Raw genomic sequence first — 14,196 nt, 5'->3', positions numbered from 1 at the left:
CCACTAAACAAAAAGACTTGGTAATTACAAGAAAGAAAAAGACGTGTAATAATTAATGTATTTATTGGTGGGTGGGTTTTGGTATATTAATTTATTGGGATCACATGGTACGTTACCAAAGGTAGTGGTTGAGGAAAAATAAAATAAGAAAATAATATAGCATAAGGTTTCTTTTTTTTTTTTCTTCCTTTTGTTTTTTAGAGACTTTTTCATTGTTTGTTGACCCATTCTTTTTCTCTTTATCTTTTTTTTTGTTGTTGTTTTCTTGGATCTTTTTCATGTCTTACCCCATGTGAAATGTTACACATAGTTTTGTATGTATTGACATGTCCAGACTTTGAAGTGGGGTTGCCTTTTGATTGAATGCATCTCTACTTCTATATTAGTTCTTTGTACGTGGGCATGTGTTTATATATTGGATGCATCATGCATGTATAGGTATGGGTTTAAGTCGTCAACGATCATTTAAAGGTGTCGGCATATTTCACTTAAACACCTTAATTTAGTCTTATACCTATTGAATTCCTACAGGCTACAATTATTCCCCTACTCCATTTTCACCATCTCTTTACACAGTGGAGGAGTCAGGAATTTTACGAAGAGTGTCAAAAAAAAAGGGAAAAAAATGATGCTGGTGAGATTCAAACACATGAGCATTTAGGGTTTTTTCAAGGCATCTAAAATCACTGGGCTACAACACCTTATTATGTCAAGGGTGTCCAAAATTTATTATTTAATCACTTTGTATATCATTTAACTTATAAATACGGTATTATTTTCCGATAGGATAGCTACGCCCCTGTCTTTACACATAAGATTGGTACACTTCAAAAAGTTAAGTTTATGGTTCGTATCTATAGTTTCCAACTGTGGGTTCGCACAAGTAGGCACTTGAACTTATATAAAATTTGAACAAGTAGACACACACACTTCCTACATATTGCTTGACATGTGTCTTACATGTCATAATGCTAATCAGTTCGAGTGTATCTCATCCAAATTGTCATGTAGAATGCGTATGTTTATTTGTTCAATTAATTTATACAAGTTTAAATGTCTACTTGCACACACCCAAAGTTTGAGGACATAAATTCTTTTTGAAGACAAGTTCAAAGACATATTTATGTATTATGTCTATGCCTTATTTAAATGAATTTGCATTGTCATTAGTGAAATATTCTTAAAATAATAATTTAAATTTGTATATATGTGTGTAGAATTTATGAATGTTTGGATTGTTTATATTTTCACAATCTCTGAATTCTTGTCTGCCATATTCACACAAGGATTCTCAGAGCAAGGGCTTGAGCTCTCGGACACACTTGCAATCGTACTAAGACAACCTAATTTATGTTTCTTACTATTTACATCATGTTATTTCATTATATTTGTTTTATTTTAATTGAGAATCATTCAAGGTGCTATAAACGAATTCTAAAAAAATTAGATTAAGATGTGTGCTCTTGACCTCATGTACAAATTCAACTGTATTTTTATCCGATTCCGCTGCCAAATATGAAGCAACTCATAAGCAATAGAAGTAGAAGGCCTAAGTTTCAAAACAGCCGCAAGCACAAAAACAAGATCTAGCTGAAAAAAATTCTTTAGAAAAAATGAGATTTTTTGGTCACTTACAATTGAATAGAGGAAAATGACTTTTTCAGATCTTTCATATGTTAAAATAAAGATCTTTCATAAAACCAACACAAAACAAAAGAAAAATTGAAGTAACGGAAAAATCATTTTACCATTCTGCTCAAGTCTTATTTAGTACTCCCTCTGTTCCTAATTACTTGTCCACTTTTAAATTGGCACACCTATTAAGAAAACAATAATTGACATAGTGAGTTTATCATTTTACCCCTATTAATTATGAAGTGTATGAATTAAAAACTTAAAATATTCAAAAAGTTCTACATTTTTCAAAGTAATTAATTGAGGGTATAATAGATAAAATAAAATTGTCCTTTCTTGATTTGTCAAAATGGACAAGTAATTAGGGATAACTAAAAAAGAAAATATGGACAAGTAATTAAGGATAGAGGGAGTAGTAGCTAGTTCAAATTTATTACGTTCTATTTTAGTTGTAAAGACTATGATTACTTTGATATATTAATAAAAAACCAAATTAGTCTGTGGAATGAAAAAAAAAATGGCTTGCTTACAAATCTTTTTTTTTTTCTTATGAAATGAACATGACCACGCTCTACCCCACCCCAAGATATAAATAATCTCTTATGGTCAATCACTTATAAATTAAATAGAAGAAAATAATCTTTTTAAATGTCTTGTGTAAAAATAAAAATTTCTTTAAAACAAAAAGACATAAAACTAGTTTTGTAAAAAGAATAAATCCAAATCTTCCCCAACCAAGTTCATTGTTTTTTTTCCTTTTTAATGACTGTGGACTATGGTATCCAAGTCAGCTTTTTGTCTCCACTGAATTTTGAACTTAGAGACCTCAAGGTTCTTAACCAATTCAATAACCACTAGGTCACACCCTTAATGTTCATTGTTTAGTTCAAACATAACACATTAAATATGCCCGAGTCAGATTTTTATTTCATGACCAAAAAATCCACACTTGATAACCGAGAAATCCATCTGGACCAACCCTAAAAACCCACCACAAATTTTGAAACTTCTCCACTGAAATATCAAGCTTAGTTTGCATGACATGAGATTCAAACCAGGTCACAAGTCCCTCTAACCTTTACTACTTGAACAAAACCCTAAAGGCAAAGACCTTGTCCTCTTCCCTTTCGACATCAAGATAATTGACGAAGGTTGTGCTTTGAACATTTTCCGACTCAGATTCATTTCACAATTGCTAGGAAATAAAGAACAAAAAGAAAAATGCATATATGCAGAGCATGATTCACAGTGCGAGAAATCCTTTAAAACATTTCAGTTCATGAAACATTCTAAGATCTCCTTGGGTAAAAGAAGAGAAGCTGCTCATCCAGTGAACTGCCATAGGATTAGATGCCAGACAAAATACAAGCTACATATTCATACATGCTTCGGACACGAAAAACTAACGAGAAAAAGAAAAAGCATCCTATAAAACAAAGCCGGCAGAGCAGAAGCAGCAAGTGTTGTTGTGCACTAGTAGTACAATGGTGGTTGAGTTGTAGCAGCAATACCTCCATAACCACCATCATAAATCGCTTGACTAGCAACACCAATTCGCTGACCTTGGGAATGCATTAGAGCCTGAGAATGCATGAGAGCCTGTGAACCGCCCATCCTAGCCAAAGCAAGCTGCCGCTCATAGGCTACAAGATCAGTCACTGAAATACCAGGGACGTGTCCCACAGCTGGAGGAGGAAGAGGGGTAGAACTGGCTCCTGGCAGAGTAGGCTTGCTTCCCCATGAGCACTGTAATGAAAACACAAAATTACCAACACAGCAGAAGATTCATTTTCACTAGATTTAAATCTCAGAAAATAATTGTCAACTAATGAAAACATTTGGAGACAACTCCTCTGCTTCAATTCACTAGCATGCTCAAGAACAAGGGCCAATAGTGTGACTGTAAACTACCCCTTCACATCGTGTTTTGCATTTTATGAAGTTATTACATAACGACGAAGTCAAATCCTTCTCCTAAATTTTACACTTTCGTCTTCAACCTAATATCACCAACACTGTTATCAACAGTTTACCCTTAACAGGAGTTACGTTACTCTTCCTCTTTCTATTGAACATACCTGTACATACACTATGCCTTTATCTGCTGACAAAGGAGTTCTCACATAGAAAAACTATCTTCCAGCTCAGGTGGTGCTAAAATCTACCAAGTATTAGAATACAAGTAACCTCAGTCAAGCCCATCCGACCCTAAGAAAATGATATTACACATCCAGCAACTCCAAATGCCAAAAATTAGGTTGTTTTACATTTCAAAGCAAAACAACATCTGCAGAATCATCAAACTCACTTTCTACAACGAATAAAATATGAATATTCTTCTATGGAATAGGACCACACAAGGTGCTCTAGAAATTTATACATAACCCCCCTCCCTTCGGTGCTTCTAAACTGTTGAACTATCATTTTCGTGAACTGCAAAAGAAATAACGAAGAACTTCAAGTACCCACTCTACATAATTTGCCTCCAATCAGGCCAGAAGACCTCACAAATGGCTAAGTCACAAGTCTGAGGAAAGCGAACTCTAAAATGTTCTTTATAGTTCAATAACTTTGTTTAGATTATTAAAACCAGGTAGTGTTACAGAAAGTCGAGGTATACACAGAGTCAAAACAGCTGAATTCTCATTTTTCACACATTACCTTAATAGGTTTACCAAAGAGGAATTGGGCATTTCCCAACTGAATAGCTTGAGCAGCTTCAGCATTGGTGCTGTATCTTACAAAACCAAAACCTTTGTCCCGTTGAATACGGACATCTTCAATAACACCAGCTCCAAGACCATGAAAATGACGATGGAGGTCAACTAAAGTGACCTGAAACACACATGGACATGAGAACCTCCACACATAATTAAAATATCTGAAGACAATAATAATAAACTGCAAATAAACTCCTTCCTACTTCCACTATATATTATTCCTCTACGGCATTCAAGCAGGGAAGGTAAATCTCTTGCGTCCTAACAGCTACTTGATACTCATGCAGATGCCTAAGGTCCAGGAGTGGGGCTACAATTCCATTGCTTGAACGTAGATTTAAATTAAAGCTTAAGAAGCTTGTGAAGTATATCTCCACCAGTGGAACTTCTGATACAGCAGTTACATTTAACCACTTCAGGTGTTTCATGTTATTCATGAATCATAATGTCTGCTCGAAAGAGAGTCTGTGCAAATATGATTGCAGAGAACATAGGAGTTTGTCGCTAGGTATTTGATCAAAACTTGGGGAGCTGACCTAAAGGAGGGTGGAGACATATCCCCACAACAATTAGTTACAAATTCTAAAACAGAGTTATGAGGTGTTACTGATACTCACTTCAGGAGAAAGGTTGCCAACATAAACAGTTGTATACTGGGGACTATTTTCTGGAGCATCTTCATTGGCCTTGTCATGACCATCATCTAGACAATAACATAAATAGCATCAAGATTCTTCATTATGTAGGTTAATTCAGTAAAAGTAAGGCATCTAAAAAGTTCTAGTAAGCACTCCACATCAGTTGCAGAGTCTACATCACTTTGGCAAAAGAATGTACACATATAACACAATAACACACTGAATATGGATGTGCTTGGATCAATATGCAAGAATTGTACATGACTGTTAAAGGTACTTGATTTACTACAACTCAAAGTCCAGTGTTGTTTCAACAAGCAGAAAACAGAAGCAACTATAAAATTCATCAAAAACCAACCTGATGTTCCACTTGTCAACTCAACAACACTTTTCGCATCTGAACTCTTATTGTCATCAATTCCTCCAGCGCCTTTTGTTGCCCAGTTGCAGCGGATTTGTCTGCTTCCTAACCACTTACCTTTTGTTTTGAACCAAAAAGATCTCTATTTAGATGAGATAGAAAACCAGACCTATCTTCGATCAAGCCTACTAATCTAGGAGATAAAACAACCAAGAAATGATGCAGCAATGTGGCATGAAACCAAGTTCTCATCCATTTGAAAATGATTTCTAGGAGAAAAAGAAATGCTAAATCTTGTATTTCTAAAACATTGAGAATTATATAAATTGGCTGGTACACGCCATTCTTTACATGTATACTCCGCAAAAACAGTAAAAAAAAGATTGAACTATAGCATGCAAGAGAACCAAATGAAACTAGATTGACGAAGACTGGAGGAGATGCAATGATCTGCTTAGCTCTGCGAGTGAAAGACCAGCATAGAGAGTGACAGAATGTCTATCAATGAGCTACCCACACGAGAAAACAAGAAAATAATCTTAGTTTGTCCTATGCTATAGAATCCCAAATAGAACAAGAACACAAACAGTAAGCAACCAAGATTTTCCCCAATAGAAAACTGGTGGGTAAAGTGCTCTATTAAGAATCAAATTCTCAATATGCAATTTTAAAGACAGTATATAAAACCATGTTGAATGAGTGTATTAAAAAAAAGATAGACTGCTTGTTCTTACCATTCAAGTCATTTATTGCACTTTGCGCCTCCTGCACAAAACATTCCAAAGAAAAGAAAAAAAGGTTGGCATGGTTCATAGAAAAGCACAAGGTAGGCACTACTAGTTTTCTTCTTTTCCTATTTTGGGTGGAATGCACACGAGAAGAAGCTTAATATCAGAGGGTTGATCAAAGCCATCTTAGAACCTGCTGACTACGGAAGGAAACGAATCCAAATCCCCTTGAACGGCCTGATTTTTGATCCCACATAACCTTTGCATCTCTGCAAGGAAAAACTTGAAAGTCATATCTGAGAGTACAATATATTTTTGAAAATGAATGTCAGGGTTTGCAGGACTACAAATGATAGAGCTTACGAGCAGCTAGGGTAGACTGAAAAGCATGCATACAATGTGGCATCTGTAACCTCTGGACTGAGATCACCCACAAAAATGTTAAAGTGACCTGTAACCCAGAGAAGACGGTATTGAGTTTTCAACTAAGTGCAAAACTAACAAGAAGATAGAAAATTCAGATATCTGATATACATACTTGAGGTATCCTCTCTCTGAGCACTAGTATATGCCCAGTTAACTTTTATAGGCTGTCCAAACCTGCATTTTACAAGTAAGACCTACCACAGTGTAAATGCTGAACCCTTAAGCCAGAATATTGCAAGAAAATCCACTTACAAATTTCTTCCATTAAGAGTCACAATAGCAAGGGTCGCTGATCGGCGATCAAAGTAGTCGACAAATCCATACGATGACTGCATTGCAAGGAATCACCCTATATTAGTCTCGTATCAAGAAATTTCAAACAAGTTATGTGACTTGAGATGAACGGCAGACTCACACATAAACATCAATCTAGGAAGTATCAAGGATTTCAGGACTATAACTGTGAAGACAGAAAATATTTTATGGAACTAACATCATTATTGCACTATACAAGACGATGAAGAATTCAAACATTTGGTAGACACCAACCCCTCTTTCCCGACCCTTTCTCAGGTTCTACAAGTATAGCCCAACTTGTAGAAATCATGGAGTGACAGAAGGTGAAGACTATCATTGTGCATGATTAGTTTTAATGTGAAATGCTTTTGCTTTAAAAGCTTAAATGTTAATCATGAATAGATCCTCATCACATTAAATTGCTGCAATGTCGCAACCACAATAAACTCCAAAGTCTGCAAGGTTTTCACAAGTTAAAAGTTAAGAACTTACGTGGGAATCACCATTACAACCTTGTTATACTTCAATCTACAAAAGCCCAATGGTGATTCATCGATTTTGAAGATTCACAGTTTTGACTGGCACCAATGCTATAAATACTTAAAGCAAACAGACAATGCCTACACTCTAAATTCATGAAGACTGATTCATGAGTTGAAGAACTAACAAGGCCAATGTTTCTAAGGCTAAAGGTGAAGCCATGGTGTTCCAAGGTGAGAGTGATACCTCGAGAAGTAAAGCAAATGTCTTTCAAGGAGGTTATCACAATTCATTTCAAACAAGTATATGCATAAGGTTGAAAAAGAAAACTAAAGGAGGAAACAACAAAAGTTGGGCAATGACTGAACAGCGAAGAAATTGGAAATAGAAAATTGCGACTTTTTTTTTGTTTCTTTTCAATAGTTAATGGATTGTCGGAGTGAGAGAAATATTGCCTATTTGAAAAATCACAAAGAGAAACCACTTCAACCACAACTATCCATAACCCTAAATGAGTTAAAACTAAACATGCTAGCTTGCCACTTCTCTCTCTCTCTCTCTCTCCCTCCAAAAGTCCAAACAAGCACCAGTGAGGTGAATGCATTGATGAAATTCAGCCAAAGTCGCATCTCAACTACTAAGGCATACATCTCATAAATTAATAGCACCCTCCATTGGGCAAGAGGCAATAAGCCCTCACCCTCGAGATATGCATATGGCCTAACAAACACATCTGAAAGCACAGAGCCAGAATCATTAGCATAACCAGCTTCACCCGAAAAGCTTCTCCCTAAAACAAAACTCAAGAGAAATTCATGATTTTAATTTACATTCTTCACTTGCTCCAAGGTGCCTACACTCCATAGTCATTAAAGTGTTAACATGTTACACTAATTAGAACTATGACATAAATCAATCATCTTCAGATAGGCATGTTTCAATTAACTCTCAAGACTTGTCTGGTAAGAAAATGTTAAACATGAACCACAATAATGAAATCAGACCTTCTCTTTTTTTATGAGCTTGCATCCCTCAAGGGGGCCAGTACTTGAGAAGACCTCTTGAAGAAGTGGTTCCGTTACTTGGGGGTGGATGTTTCCAACGTACCTAGTTCGGATAACATTAAAAGCCAGAAGGGTTATCAAAGATTAATTCAGAACATCATGCTCTCTTTAAATATATAGACAAGCATGTTTGATCAAGCACAGTTTCATGCAGCTAAACATGCAGCGAACAAGTAATAAGAAAGCATATAAAAGTATACATTACATGAGCTTTTGTACCAAGATACAATAGAGAAACGGAGGGAGTATCACTTTTCAAGCAAAAGGCAACAACTTAAAAGGAAAAAGGAAAAATAAAAAGAAAACTGATTTTCGAATAAAAAGAATGGCCATGAGGCACTCACACACTGCGGCAAGTACTTGAATCAAATCCAGGAGGCAAATTTCCACTCAAGATAGGCTCTATCTGTAAACAAATACTACAAAAGGTCAATAAAAAAATAAAAGAAAAAGGATCCTAAGTTTTCCTTAATCCCATGTAATAAAGTTGTATAGACACTAGGTCAAATCAATATAGGAGTATACCATGGCATTGTGAAAATTCATGACTACTTTTTTTTATGACAAGGGAACCGCAGCCACTACCCAATTCACAAAAACTTTTGATTCCCATAGAAGGTACAAATGTGAATGAATGGAGGATTGTGGAGGCCATGACCCCAATTCCACAGCCCCTTCATCTCTCCCTTACCCAAAGTTATGAAACCTTAATTCAATAACTTGGAATTTTACAAAAAAAAACAACCATATCACCATGCCTAAACAGAGAAGACACCAAGATTTGCTCATTCCTTACTCTCAATACTTTCTATCTATATAGGAGTGCTAAGCAGACAAACTAAATAAAGGCTAAAACAGTTCAAAAACCAAACACCATTATTATAACTTTTTAATTTTTAATACTAGCTAAACTCAAGTCCAGTAATTTCAACTAGTTGCCTCTCAAAAAGGCACCATCTTTCCAATCACAACTCTACAAACTCAACCACAGACTTCACCATGTTCTAATCATTAACGCGTATACATTTTTTTTATTTTTAACATAAAGCTTAAATTTTTCAAATGGGTATCCAAATTAAAAACAAAAAAGAACAAAGACCCAAAATTTCAATTTTCAAGAAAACCACAATCAAGAGATGAAAAAATACAAAAAGATTCCAGCTTTATCAAAACTTGAACTTGGGTAAAATCCAAAAAGGCATAATAACAAGTCAAAACCCAATAAAGAAAAAAAGGAACCTGTGGGGGTGCAAGAAGAGCAGGATGATAAAGGGATTGCTGCATCAATGCTTGTTGCTGCTTCAGCCTCTGTTGCATCATCTTCTATGAATTTAATTGAATGTAAATATACAGGAGATATAAAACTCAGATTATATTAAGAAAAGAAAAAAAAAAAAAAAGATGATTTTCAAGAAAGGAAAAATGAAGGAAGAAAAAAATAAAAAAGAAAAAAAGAAAAGAAAAAGAAACCCTTAAGAGTGGTGCCACAAGATGAAGACTGAAAGAGAAAGATGATGTTTTGCTACACTGCTATAGATCTTTATTTATTTATTTTTTAGCTGATTAGCAAAATCTCCTACACCCTTTTCTTTTTTACTCTTCCTACACCTGCTTTCTCTTTATGGACTTGCAATTTGTAGGACTATTGTGGGCCAAAGTCTATGCTGATTTTTTTTTATATTATTTTTTAAAATATTGTTTGACTATAAAATTCTTATTAGATTTTATAAATCTGATCTTCAAATAATTTTAAGTTTAATAGTTTTTGGTACTTCTATTCACAAAATTTAATTATTTTTAATTTTAATATATGTCCAAATATAATTTTAAATTTCAAAAATTATAACTTCAAAACTTATGGCTAAATAGAAAAAAATTTACCATTTGGGCCAAGTCTAAAAGATAAGTAGCAATTATTTTGAGCATTTCTGAAAATTAGATTCTAGTTTAAGTGTATGGATAGGAAAACTTACTCCACATACACATTTAATAGATAATATTATGGATTTTAAATCTATTTTTAAAAAATTCTTGCTTATACAGTTTAATTACAGGTTATAACATATCACTATTTGTTTATAAATCAATTAAATTTTACTTTATTAAATAATTAATATTTTTATATTATTAGATTATTTAAATAAAGAATACATCATAATTATCTCTTACACAATTATAGGAATTTACATTGATTCATGCTACTTTTTTACAGTTACACGTCGAATTTACATTGATTTATCTTCCTTTTTTACATTGTCATTATCTCTTACACCATTTTTAGGGATTTTTTTTTTCAGTTTTCACACGGCAACCCCCCATCCACACCCACACCTTCCTCTTTTACCCATACGCAAACCCCCCACCCCCACGTTCTTCTTTTACAGAGAACTAATTTTTTCTTTCTCACCATATTCAACGTTCGTCTTCTTCGTTCAAAAAGAAAATCAGCAAATTCTTCCACATGTATATGATTCAATGATGGGAGGAGATCTACACACAAAGAATGTGGAGAAAGCAGTTAATAAACTTGCCACATTTTGATTCGGATTCGGATTTCGTAAGTGGGATAAAAAAGAAAAAAAATAACAAATGTCGAAATTGATCTGTCTTCAAAACCATCAAGAAGAAGAGCAACAACAAAGGAGGACTCAGAAATCCCAATATCCAAAAAAGGCAAAAAAAAAAAAAATGGTTAGGATAAGTATTATATTTAATTTATTTTCAAATTAGTGATTTTTTTTGTTAAAAATATTATATTATGCTTATTGTTGGTACGAAACTTGTTTTGGTGTGAAACTTGTACGAAATGTGAATAATATTGATATGAATCTGACTTTAATATATGATTTATGAATATGGTATGAAATGGGATTTAATATTGGTATGCAACTGGTATGAAATGTGTTTTGACATTGGTATGAAATTTGTTTGATATTAGTAGCCCAATTAGGTGATTTTAGTGCAGTTTGTTAAATAACTCTTTTTTGTATGAATTATGACTAATATTGCTATGAATTATTGATATTTTTCCTAATATGAAGGTTTATTTTTCAATTTCTCCACTAATGTATTTCAATTTTTAACATTGGTATGAAATTGGTATAAATTGATATTAAATGTTGTTTTGAAAATTATTTTGATTGTAGTTGGATAAATTTATGAAAGTAGTTTGTTAAATGCCACAGTGCACATGAACTGGTATGACGTTTCAATAATATTGGTGTGATTTTTTTTTCAAATCTGGTATAATATATTACTAAAATTTATGTATGTGAATGTGGAATGAAACATGAATAATATGTGGAATGAAAAGTTAACTCAATTTATTTCTTAAAAAAAAATTTCTTTTAATTTTTTTTCAGTGATTTTGGTTTGTACACATGTTTATTTGCTAAATACATCAGTAATAGAGTTTTTTATATGCGTTCCGTTGATATCAATGCAAAGTACCATCGTCAAAGATATGCCACAATCATATGACATTATGGAAAAACAAAGAGCGATGATGGCGCGATCAATGGGAGTGAAGTAACTGGAAATGTTGCTATCAAATTTGGTGGACCTTGCATAGCAAAAGAACATGCTCCGGATACCAGCAATAATCCTACACCAAGACCACAGAGATCTAATTTGAGATAGTTGATTGCAACTTAGACTTTTTAGAATTCCAAGTTTTTTTTTAATTTTTGGACGATATTTTTGTGTTTGATACAGTTTTAAATATTTGATGATATATAATATCCATTGTTTTCTTTAGGTCAGATACCAACAACATATTAATTACAGATTGACTATTATAATTTCAGGATACTAGTTATATACAGACTGCAAATCAATTGGATACCCCCTATTCAAAAGATAAATTACACATTGAGTATAATAATTTTCGGAATAACAGTTATACACAAGCTGCATCCCAATTGAATTCAACATTTAGAGTTCATGAACTAACAATGTCTTGTTAACTGAAACAAAACGAACACCAATTTAAAGTTCATGAACTAACTCTGTCTTATAATTGGTATCCAAACTGTATACTTTTGGCATCCAAATTCATACATGATTGATTTTTTTTACTTCATATTCTAACACACAAAAAAAAAAAAATTGGTATCCAACCTGTATAAATACCTTCAAGAAATGATTATGCCAATGTAAAATAGTGATCATTGTATTTTATAACAACCTCAATTACATCTTGTTTTATAATATCAATGAAGTTGGTATACAATCTGTATAAATACTGGAAAAAATGAATCTGACAATTTAAAACAACGATCATTAAATTTTGCACCGACATCAATTACATCTTGTTTTATTTTGTTTAGAGTAGGACACCAGTTGGATACAAAATTAATACTCATGCTAAATTACATTAAATAATATCAATGGCTATTCAATTGCATACCAAATGCATACCATAATTACCTTATATAATGTTCACTAATATGAACAGTACCTTATATATTAAACTGGCATGAATTTGATTTCCAGCGATATGCAATTGGTATGATTACTGAATGAATCTTGTATAAAACATGAACAATGTATTAAACACTTAGCTGGAATGCATTTGATATCAATTATATATATATATATTTGATATGCACTGTCAATAAATATTATTGAAAAACAATGAATACATTGTCACAATCAAAACAAAACATGACTCTAAAAGACAAAATAAAATAATTTTTTTGTATAGTTTAAACAAATAAACTATCATTGTTTTGGCACAGGATAATTTGAACATGTCTTCCTGTTGTGACCCACTTGACGACATCATTGTTTTGGCGCAGGATATTTCCATGTTTCATTACGAAATCACAGTCAGTTTTACATCACACAAAAGTAAAAAAAACATGTGTTGTATTTATATTCAAATTTCATACCAACCTAATACAAATTTCATACAAATTATCATATTTCTTACTCATATTGTTTATACAATAGTGAATAATTATTCATACCAATATTATTTCAAATACACTACCAAATTCATTCCAACCTACACATTTTATTTATATTTTCAGAAGGAAAAAAACAGTATCTCATATTATAATTTTAAACTGCATACCGAATCCATCTCATTATTATTATCAAATTGATTAAAAAAAATATCAGTTTCATAACAATGTTACAACACATTTCATACCATTAAACACATTTCATACATTTTGTCACAAATTTCATAACTTTACAACGCTAATACTATTATTATTCCATACACTTATACTCAAATCATTCAGATATTAATCCAATATCGCACAAATCTATGGTATAAACAGTATACAATATAACCAAAAAAAATATAACAAACACAATCGTACCAACATTAACTCCAGTTTCACAAAAATAATTACGTATTATGAACAAAATAATGTTCATACAAAAAACATCGCAACTTAAATCTAGTATACATAAACAAAATAAAAAAATGTCATTTACAGTTTCATTTTTTTTTACGTTTCAGTATTATACAAATACAAACAATAAATCGTAAAGAATACTAACCAGAAGGATGCCATCTACTACCATGTTTAATTAATATAGATAAGAAGCCGTCCATTACAACAAAATGAAGATTATTCAACCAAAAAAATTTGGATCTACTCGTGAGTGACGCCAAATTCTAGAAAAAAAATGAAGAGAGAGAAACATTTGAACAAAATGAATAAAATTTGATTTTTTAATTAATGTTAACAGATTTGAGTGAAATAAGAAAAATAAATATTTCTAATTTGTTTGAATCTCCTAAATTTATGCCAATTAACAATTATCATCAATGAATTCAAAATTAATTAATACACCTATATCCGTTTTTTATCTTCTTCTTTTTTTCAAATT

The 14,196-nt window shown here is 32.6% G+C and overlaps 1 protein-coding gene across 2 annotated transcripts in view; it reads right to left on the bottom strand.

Moving 5' to 3' along the window:
• Nucleotides 1-2,896: 2,896 nt before the first annotated feature.
• The window catches only part of LOC125876796 (oligouridylate-binding protein 1-like), a 377,725-nt gene continuing 366,425 nt past the window's right edge, over nt 2,897-14,196 (bottom strand). Inside the window, exons 2-13 of one of the 2 annotated variants that reach the window (XM_049558053.1) lie at nt 9,589-9,685; nt 8,694-8,755; nt 8,290-8,392; nt 6,761-6,837; nt 6,621-6,682; nt 6,446-6,533; nt 6,276-6,351; nt 6,089-6,119; nt 5,352-5,471; nt 4,973-5,058; nt 4,297-4,470; nt 2,897-3,381 (exon numbers count right to left, since the gene is read on the bottom strand). In XM_049558053.1, the coding sequence (XP_049414010.1) occupies nt 3,109-3,381; nt 4,297-4,470; nt 4,973-5,058; nt 5,352-5,471; nt 6,089-6,119; nt 6,276-6,351; nt 6,446-6,533; nt 6,621-6,682; nt 6,761-6,837; nt 8,290-8,392; nt 8,694-8,755; nt 9,589-9,669 (1,233 nt within the window). In that variant the 5' untranslated portion in view covers nt 9,670-9,685 and the 3' untranslated portion in view covers nt 2,897-3,108. Of the gene's footprint in view, nt 3,382-4,296; nt 4,471-4,972; nt 5,059-5,351; nt 5,472-6,088; nt 6,120-6,275; nt 6,352-6,445; nt 6,534-6,620; nt 6,683-6,760; nt 6,838-8,289; nt 8,393-8,693; nt 8,756-9,588; nt 9,768-14,196 lie in introns of those variants that run through there. The other variant, XM_049558052.1, reaches the window with a different exon arrangement.

Source organism: Solanum stenotomum, chromosome 9 (genome assembly GCF_019186545.1).
Source record: "Solanum stenotomum isolate F172 chromosome 9, ASM1918654v1, whole genome shotgun sequence".
NCBI classification, from domain to species: domain Eukaryota; kingdom Viridiplantae; phylum Streptophyta; class Magnoliopsida; order Solanales; family Solanaceae; genus Solanum; species Solanum stenotomum.
Note: the sequence above shows the minus strand (reverse complement) of the source record. Positions and strands in the feature narration are given on the sequence as shown.